Source organism: Tupaia chinensis, unplaced genomic scaffold (genome assembly GCF_000334495.1).
Source record: "Tupaia chinensis unplaced genomic scaffold, TupChi_1.0 Scaffold000248_2, whole genome shotgun sequence".
Taxonomy (NCBI): domain Eukaryota; kingdom Metazoa; phylum Chordata; class Mammalia; order Scandentia; family Tupaiidae; genus Tupaia; species Tupaia belangeri.
Genome location: NW_006159727.1, coordinates 3,535,763 through 3,545,033, shown reverse-complemented (window position 1 = coordinate 3,545,033; position 9,271 = coordinate 3,535,763). Strand labels below are relative to the sequence as shown.

The 9,271-nt window shown below is 37.7% G+C and overlaps 1 protein-coding gene across 2 annotated transcripts in view; it reads left to right on the top strand.

Moving 5' to 3' along the window:
- The window catches only part of CYBB (cytochrome b-245 beta chain), a 39,296-nt gene that overhangs the window by 13,242 nt on the left and 16,783 nt on the right, over positions 1 to 9,271 (top strand). For both annotated transcript variants that reach the window (XM_027772031.1, XM_006148894.3), the window contains exons 4-6: positions 2,986 to 3,070; positions 5,127 to 5,272; positions 6,052 to 6,242. In XM_027772031.1, the coding sequence (XP_027627832.1) occupies positions 2,986 to 3,070; positions 5,127 to 5,272; positions 6,052 to 6,242 (422 nt within the window). The remainder of the gene's footprint in view (positions 1 to 2,985; positions 3,071 to 5,126; positions 5,273 to 6,051; positions 6,243 to 9,271) is intronic.

The following is a 9,271-nucleotide window of genomic DNA, read 5'->3' as shown; positions in this document are numbered from 1 at the left end:
GGTCCACATGTCTGTTTCTGTGCCAGTACCATGCTGTTTTGATTACAACAGCTTTGATATAAATACCAGATACAGTGTGTGTAAAAGAGTAGAGTCTGAAGAAGGACATTTAGAAGAAAAATAGAGAGGCAAAGCATTAATGGGACAAAGAAATGTGGTATTTTCTGTTGAAGATACTTTTATAGTTTTATCAAGTGAAATAGGGAGAAATGTTTACATGTTAAAATATTCAGTTTGTAAGTTAAATGATGTGATTGAATGTAAAAGAGAAAATGAAATTTAAAAATGTTAAAAAAAATAAAAAAAGAAAAATTTAAAAAAGAATACGAAGTAGTAAAACAATTTTTACTACTTGAAATAAACATAAAAGGCCAGGTTATACAAGAAGATAATGATGATCAATTTCTCACCAATAGGAGTGTAAAATAGGCTATTTAAAATAGAAAACTGTTGTTTTGACAGCCCAAAGGGGATTTTCTTTCAGTTTTTTCTTGCTGCAAGTCTAAAATACCAGGGAGTTGGTGCCTTGGGAATAGTCTTCAGCCAATGATGAATGGGAGTTGGTGTATGAATATTCAAGCTTTCTAACCCCTTAGGTAAAAACCAAACCAAACCAAAACAAAACAAAATCCTAAGACAAATTCTACAGAATAACCTGGTATAGCTGAGCCCACTCATGTAATATAATAGTAGTAGTTGATATGATAGTATATCCATTATTGATTTCCTGCCCTCTTTATCTGTGACCACCTTCCAGGCAGATACTCATACTTAAATGCCTGTCTCAGGTTTTTAGGTACTTAGCATAATAGTGATATGGTGGGAAAAGGCATGAACTTTTTATAGACAAATAGACTTCAATCCCAGCCAGTGTGAAATGAGAATAAAAATACTTACCTTGTTGCATTATATGAACAGGTAAACTACCCATTCACAGATGTTACTCAATGAAGCCCCTTCCCCGCCCCTGTTCTTCTGGAATCCTCCATGTCCCTCTTGCTAGTATTTCTGTAACTCTAAGAATCTGTTCTCATGGTCAGAATAGCCTGCTTGCTGCTAGGTGTAGCTACTTGAGAGGGAGGAAGCGTAATTTTCTTTCTTATTAGATTTTTCTCTAAAATCAGAACATTAATTAAAAATAAGTAAGCCAAGGGCCAGCAGGTGGCATGGTGGTTACAGTGCTGGACTTTCACATGGCTGACCACAGTTCGAGTCCCAGACCTCGCAGCTTGCTTTCTCATTTTCCCATCTCTCTGATGGATACACATGCCCTTCAGCAAATTTTTAAAAATATAATGATAATGAATATGATGAAATAAATAATTCTTTTAAAAAGAAGTAAGCCAATGTTAAACACATCCATATTTAAATTGAATACAATATTTATTTATTTATTTATTGGAGTGGTTTTTGCTATAGGACTTGTGCACTTGCCAGAAAGACAGAGAGATAGAAAGCAAGAAATCACCCCCCAAGGGGGATGGCCACCCCACAATCCCTTCTCCTCCATTCTCCTCTCGGGATCTTGGACACGCATGCACAGACATCTGGCGTGAGTTTAAGCCACTGGGTTCAGGACTTGAACCGTGGTTAACTACGCCAACTGCTGGTCCCTACAATGTTTAAAACCTAAGTTTTTTTGGTACTTCACTCTGAATCTCTGAAGGTTCACTCAGAGATTCTCTGAATCTCTGTGATGGTGCATTTAGATGCTGAAAATTTCAGGACAGCAACGCTCTCTGATTCAACCATAAACCAGTTTGTTTTTTTTTCTCTGCTTTGAGCATTGTCCTGAATCCACTTCCAAACCCCTATCTTTTAACATTTGTAGGTAGGATAGATATAGTAAACTTTTGACCAAAATACTATTTTTAATGGTATTTTTAATAGCCAAGATAATCATTTAAAAATCATATATCCAAATATTGATAGAAACTCTGGGTTTAAATCTCAGCTCTGGCACTTGTTAGCTGTGTGACCTAAGACAAGGTACCTCTGTATGCCTTTGTTGCCTCATCTGCTATGTAACAGTAATAATGGTGTCTCCCTCATAGGACTGATGTAAGAACTAAATGAGTTATTGTGTACAAAATACTTGAGCAGCTCTTTAAAAATCTCTTGGTAAATGGTAGCTGTTGTTATTTTTGCTATTATTGTTTGGTCAATGATCTCCCTTGTGATGTCTTTGACCTACATGGGCAAGTCGACTCTTCTTTCTCCTCCCATAGTATGTCTATCCTATGAAAGTACTGTTTGAGAGCTACTCACTTGTTCTAGAAATCTTCACTTTTCTTTGTCCCCACTAGACTGTCAGATATGTGAGAGCAGGCCTGTCTTTTATTAATTTCTATATCCTCTGTTTATTGAATAAATTCATTGGAACTACAAACTATGTGGTTAGATGTTTTCTGTCTGAATTCATATTTTTATGTAATAAATAGTGGGTTCCAGGAAAGAATTCACGTCACTGGTATGAGAACAGAAAACATACTGGCTAAACCAACTATGTTACTTATTGGCTGTTTGAACTGGGAAGTATGAGTATATGTCTTTTAGCCTGTTTCCTCATCTATGAAATGGATAGAATGCTATAGTTTGTAGGATGGTCATGAAATTAAGTGGAATGATACATATAAAATGGTTGGCACAGGGACCAGCAGATGGCATAATGGTTATGTCACTGGACTCACACATAGTTGACTGTGGTTCAAATTCTGGACCCTAAGACTTAAAATTCATGCCAGGCGCATGTGCATGCGTACCCAAGATCCCGAGAGGAGAATGGAGGAGAAGGGATTGTGGCATGGCCATCCCCCCTGAGGGGTGATTTCTCACTTTCTGTCTCTCTGTCTCTGTCTCTCCAGTGAGTGTATGCACCCTATAACAAAAATCTCTCTCTCTCCCAAAAATAATAAAAGAAGGTTGGTACATAGAAAGCCTTCTTGTTAATAATTACAATTCCATTCTCTCCCCCTTAACCCAAAGTGTTGTTCAACAAGAATTCGAAGGCAACTGGACAGGAACCTCACCTTTCATAAAATGGTGGCCTGGATGATTGCGCTTCACACTGGTAAGTTTATTAAGACACTTGAGGTTGGAAAAAATACTGGGAACCAGAAAGTTCCCTTTATTTGTAGATACCTTTAAGTAAGATAAAGGCATTTATAAGTAGATTAGGTGGTGGTTGGAGATGTATGTTTTTAAATAACTTCTGTTCAAAAGTATTCATCACTTCTTCTGCTGTCATTCCAATATTAAGATCTAGTCCATTAGGTCTTATATTTTTTCATCTTAGGATTTTCCTATAAAAATGAAAATATACCATGGAAAAGATCAATACAGTGCCCTCACCCTTTTCCATCATTTTTAATATGAAAAATGCTATTTAGTCCATATTTGAGAGCTTTTATTCATTCCATAAAAGTGTTTGGTTGCATATGTGAATTTATGGATTTTTTACAGTAAATTTATAGGAACCATAGCCTATAAATTGAGACTCTCTTAAAACAGCCTTTATCAGGTCCAGCAGATGGCAAAGTGGTTGCATCACTGGACTCCCACATGACCTACTGCAGTTTGAGTCCCAGATCCAGTGATTTGAAACTCATGCCAGGTGTATGTGCATGCATGCCCAAGATCCCAAGAGCAGAAGGGATTGTGGTGTGGCCATCCCCCCGTGGGTTGGTTTCTCAATTTCCCTCTCACTGTTTCTGTCTCTGTCTCTCTCTCTCTCCAGTAAGCGCACATACCCTATGGCAAAAAACTCAAAAAAAAAAGAAAACAGCCTTTATCAGCTAAACACCTTCATTATTATTGTTGTTGTTGCTGTTTTCATTATTATATGTGTATGTATAAGTATGCTGTGTATATGTTATAAGTTATCATTAGAATTATTAAGTTGATATTATCAGTACAATAAAGGAAGTATCTGAGACTCTTATCCAATCTCCACTAGTTAGTTCACTTAATAAACAATTCCTATACCAAATGTTAGACATGCACAGTGATGAACAAAACAGACTTACTCTGCCCTTAAGGAGTTTGTCCCTAACCTCAGTTAAGTACGCTTAGATTAAAGGAAGTTAATGGGATTTCTCTTCTCCTACCAGTACATCATGAAGACTTTCTGAGCTATGGCAAACAAAATAGTTAAAAAAAAAAAAATCAGGATAAAATCTTTTTAGAAAGTGGCATGTATAATGTTTAGGAGCACAAATTTATGTACCAAACTGTTTGGATTTGATTTCTAACTGCTACCTCATAGCTTGGCAACCTTGGACAAGAGTTTAAAGCAATCTGTGCCCCAATTTCCTCATCCGTAAGATGAGTTGATATTAATGGTACCTACATCATTGGATAAAAGTTAAATAATTATAAAGCACTTAAAATAGTGCTTGGCACCTAGTTAAACTCTGTTAAATAAAAATTGCAATTTGTTTTTGTGTTTGAGAGATTCATGCTTATGGCCATTGTTTTCTATCAATTAAATAAAATTTGACATCTCTCTTTGGAGGCAATTTCAGAGTCAGGTAAATGGACCAGCCATTAGGCATACATTACATGAAAGTCTTCTTATTTTAATACACATGCAGAAACTTAAAAGTTGGTTGGTCAGGCCAGCTGATGGTGTGGAGGTTAAGACGACTGGATCTCATATGGCTGGACTTCGTGGTGCAAGTCCCAGACACAGTAACTTGAAAATCACACCAGGCACATGTGTATGTGTGTCTCCAAAATCTCAAGAGGAGAGTGGAGCAGAAGGGGTTGCAGCATTGCAATCCCCCCTGGACGATGATTTTTCACTTTCCCTCTCTTTCTCTCTCTCTCTGTATCTCTCTGGCAAGTACACGAGCCCTATAGCAAAAGCTAAAAACTTAATAAAAATGTTGGTTGGGCTTGTAGGAGCATGTAGGTCAACACCTTCATTTTACAAATGATAAAACTAAGACAAGAGAGATTAAGTGATTTCTTCACAATCACACAACTAGAGAGAAACTTAGCTACATGAATTTCCTTACCTCTCTGATTCTGGAGACCAGCTCTTATTTATAAGTCACTTGGGCCATCCCTATATCTTGTTTGTGCATATCCTTTACACCCTTGTTTCTCTTCTCTGCTCTCTTTAGCGATTCACACCATTGCACATCTATTTAATGTGGAGTGGTGTGTGAATGCTCGAGTCAACAATTCTGATACTTATTCAATATTACTCTCTGATATTGGAGATAAAGAAGGTGAAAGTTATCTGAATTTTGCTCGAAAGAGAATCAAGGTAAGCCTCTTATTTTATGATTCAGATATTCTCTAGGCTGTAAACATTGAGGACTAGATTTCAAGGAGTAAAGAACTCTACTCAACCAGAACAATAATACTTGGCCAACCATCTAAAGGATAAGTCTGTAGGTTATAAGAATGAGTACAGAGACAATGTCTCCTATACTCCTGATCCCATGTGTGGAGGGCATCTAGATGTTTCCCAGTCCTTAAGCTCACCTGTGAGAATGTGTGTACATGGAGAAACTTAGGCTTGCCCATGTCTACGTCCACTGGTAATAAGAAGCCAGAAACACATGCCTAGTCAGACAAAGTTGAGGTTATTACTTGCTACTACAAAACAGACCTTGAATCATGAGGAAGTCTGGGATATCTCAGAGGAGTGTTATGAAGGACTTACTATATGATTTAAGCTTATGCTAAATGGCTTGAGAGAGTATTTAAGAAAGCAAGGATTTGCTCTTGAGCTGCTATGGTCAGGAATTGATTGATTCCTTTATTTGATACTCTCCCAGAGCAAACTGTTTTTAAGAGTATCAATTTATATTTCCTATGACTCTTCAAACATGTAAGACATTTTAAATTTTAGAAATATGTACTTCAAGCCTCTATTTCTCTGTGTAGGATGATTAGGAGTATCCAGATGAAAATATCTATTGCTTTACATGCTGGACACTTTAAACACACTGCATTTGTGAACCTACTATAATGTATGTGTCTGTGCGCACATGCACACACACATGTGTGTGTGTGTGTGTGTGTGTTTGTATTTTACAGAACCCTGAAGGAGGCCTATATGTGGCTGTGACTCGATTGGCAGGCATCACTGGAGTTGTCATCACACTTTGCCTCATATTAATTATCACCTCCTCTACCAAAACCATCCGGAGATCTTACTTTGAAGTGTTTTGGTACACCCACCATCTCTTTGTGATCTTCTTCATCGGTCTTGCCATCCATGGAGCTGAGTGAGTGTTTAAACTTGGAAAGCAAGAACTTTATGTCTGTCAACCTCTAGGTGTAATGCTCTATTAGAGGCACAGAGACCTCCTTGTCTGTGTGCAGCCAGCTTGTCTGCTGAGGAAAAATGAAAGGACAGCAGAAGTCAGTTCAACAGAAACCACTAAGCGGCACTTTAGATTCTTGCGCCCAAATAATTGCTGTTCATTTTGCAGTTATTTATAGCAAGCTTGAAAAATACAACAAAGTCTCTAAGTATCTTCACATATTGATAGCACTGGTAGGAGTCCTGGATGTCTGCAACCATGTTTAGTGACTTAATCACTAGTGAATTAGACAAACCCCAAAACTAGAGGAATTAAGATCAATCAGGTGAGGGGGTTTGCCATAGCTCAGTATGCTTTTATTTAAGTCAAAACTCATTTATTGGTTGCTTATCATATATGAAGACCTAACTCAGGTACTGTGGGGAACACTAGCAGGAAAAGTAAAGGGGTATTACCTTCAAACATTCTATTATAATGAAGGTAACAGCCAACTTCCATTGAGCCCTTGTTCTATGCTGAGATCTGTTCTAAGGGCTTGACATGAATTTTTTTTTTTATTCTAAAATGTATAGATGCCATCACTATTTCTATTCCCTTAGTATAGTACTTGTAGACAAGGAAGCTGAAGTTAAAAATATTAAACTATGTAGACCAGGTCACCCAGCTAGTAAGTTGCCTAGTTGAGACTGGAGACCATATGGTTTAGGAGCTATGATAAATGAGGCTCTCAGAAACACAGTGTCTGGGTGTGTGGCTGGGAGAGTTTGTCTTATCAGAATCTGCTCTAATATGCTAGGTTTCCTTTTTCTACTGTTTCACACCAGTGGCACCCAAAGGCAAACCTAGGGAAGTTCCTCAGTGGGTATAGGGTTCCTGGAGACTAGTCTAGGAGGAAGTAAATGACTAAGGTTGAAACACTTTGCTCAGAGCGAAGTTAACCTAGAGGCAGCCAAGGCATAGTGTAAAAAGCAGAAGACTGGAGAGAAGCAGCATTGCACAACTGCTGTGTGCATTCCTAATCTACTTGCTGATTGTAACCCTGGATAAACTCTTTCTAAGCACTGAGATATCAGTGTGGACAAAGAATCTCTTGACTTTTCTAAAGCAACTGAGTATCTTTGTAAAATTTTTATTTATCATTATTATTTTTTATTTTGTTATAGAGCACATGCACTCAACAGAGAGAGACAAAAAAAGAGAAAGTGAGAAAGTAAGCCACCAAGTCCAAGATTCAAACTGTGGTCCCCCATGTGGAAGTCCAGTGTCTCAACCACCATACCACCTGCTGGCTCACAATTGAGCATCTTGAAATGAGATTTACTAATAATCCAGCTGTTTCAGAGAATCCTAGAGAAAAGGAGTTTCTTTCACTCTCTAGTAATCCCATCACTTCTCATTTGTATAGTTTCACAGATATTCATCTTTCTTTGGAGTGGACAGCAGAGATATATTTACTTAGTCTTCTATTTGAGAAGGATCTGCTATTTATACTTAGTTAGGTGATTGCTCATAGCCTCAAGGCTGGGTAGCAGCAGAACTGGGAATAAAACCCAGGTTCCTGGACTCCTAGTCATAACATTGTAACTAGAAGGAGAAAATCATATATTTTTCTATTATTTGCTTCCCATGTGAATTTCAGTGTTAAGAACTTTAATAGTGAGGGCTGGCTGGTGGCATTATTTTTGAGGCACTGTACTCCCACGTGGCTGACTGTGGTTCGAGTCTCAGATCGGGCAGCCTAGCTTGCTTTTACTTTGTGTCTCACATTTTTATACATTATGCCAATTGATTACTAAAATAAATCTTAAATATGATATCATCATACCTATTTTATAGTTAAAGATACTGAGACTAACAAGAAGTTAAATAATTTGGTCACCAAATTAATAAAGGGTCAACTGAGATTTGAACTGAAGTCATTCTCCTTTGACATATGAAATCATTCTGTTTTAAGTTATCATGCTCATGTAAAATGGGGATAATAATACTTGCCTCTCAGGCTTATTATGAGGATTAACTGAAATAATTCATGTATAATGCCTTTCCCTTGGCCTAGAACATAATAGTTGCTCAAAACATGGAAAATCTCTTCCCCAAGACCTAGGTGTAGAAAGCGATGGTTAATGACCTTGAATTAAGATATTCTTAGGCTAGCTCCATGGCCTAGTGATTAAGGCAGTCAGATCCCACATGGCTGACTATGGTTCAAATATATGCTCCAGTGGCTTGAAAACCACATTAGGCATGTATGCATGCCTGCTCAAAATCCGAACAGGATGGAGAAATGGAGGAGAAGGAATTGCAGTGTGATTATGCCCCACTGGGGGGAGGGTGCTTTCTCCCTCTCCCCCACCCCCGGTCTCTGGCAACCCCTTCCCCCACAAAAAAATTTAAAATAAAAAATTAATATAAACAATAAAAATAAATTTACAAAAAGATATTTTCAGAATATACCACATGGCACCATATATTTTAATGGACTAAAACATTTCCAAAGGTCTTCTATGTCTCTTCTTATATATTCTAAAGATCCTGTCATTTATCTTCCTTGAAGTCAGGAACATGACTTACCTGGTTTCATGCCTCCCTCCCGTCATCCCCCCTAAACCCAGCATTGTTTTATGTCTTATCAATTGCCCAGTTTACATTTATTGAATTGAAGCAAATGGGCTCTGAGTACTTCAAAGTATACACTCTCAGTACTGATACCTGCAAGAATGTCATGACCCCTGTAAAGTTAAGTCTTTTCAAACTGAGTTCAACCTTTTGGGTTAATTTAGACCATTTTGAACCTACAAATAAAGCACTTTGGCTAAGCCATAAGACTACTTTATATGATGATAGGCTGTCCACTAACAAGAGTGCCTGGACAAGAAAGGTAGAGTTAGCCCATGCTCTGTTGGCTAAGCCCTTTACCTACAGGACTATCTTCATGGAAAGGGTGCCTTTTTCTTATCTGTCTATATCCATCTATCATCTATCTATCTATC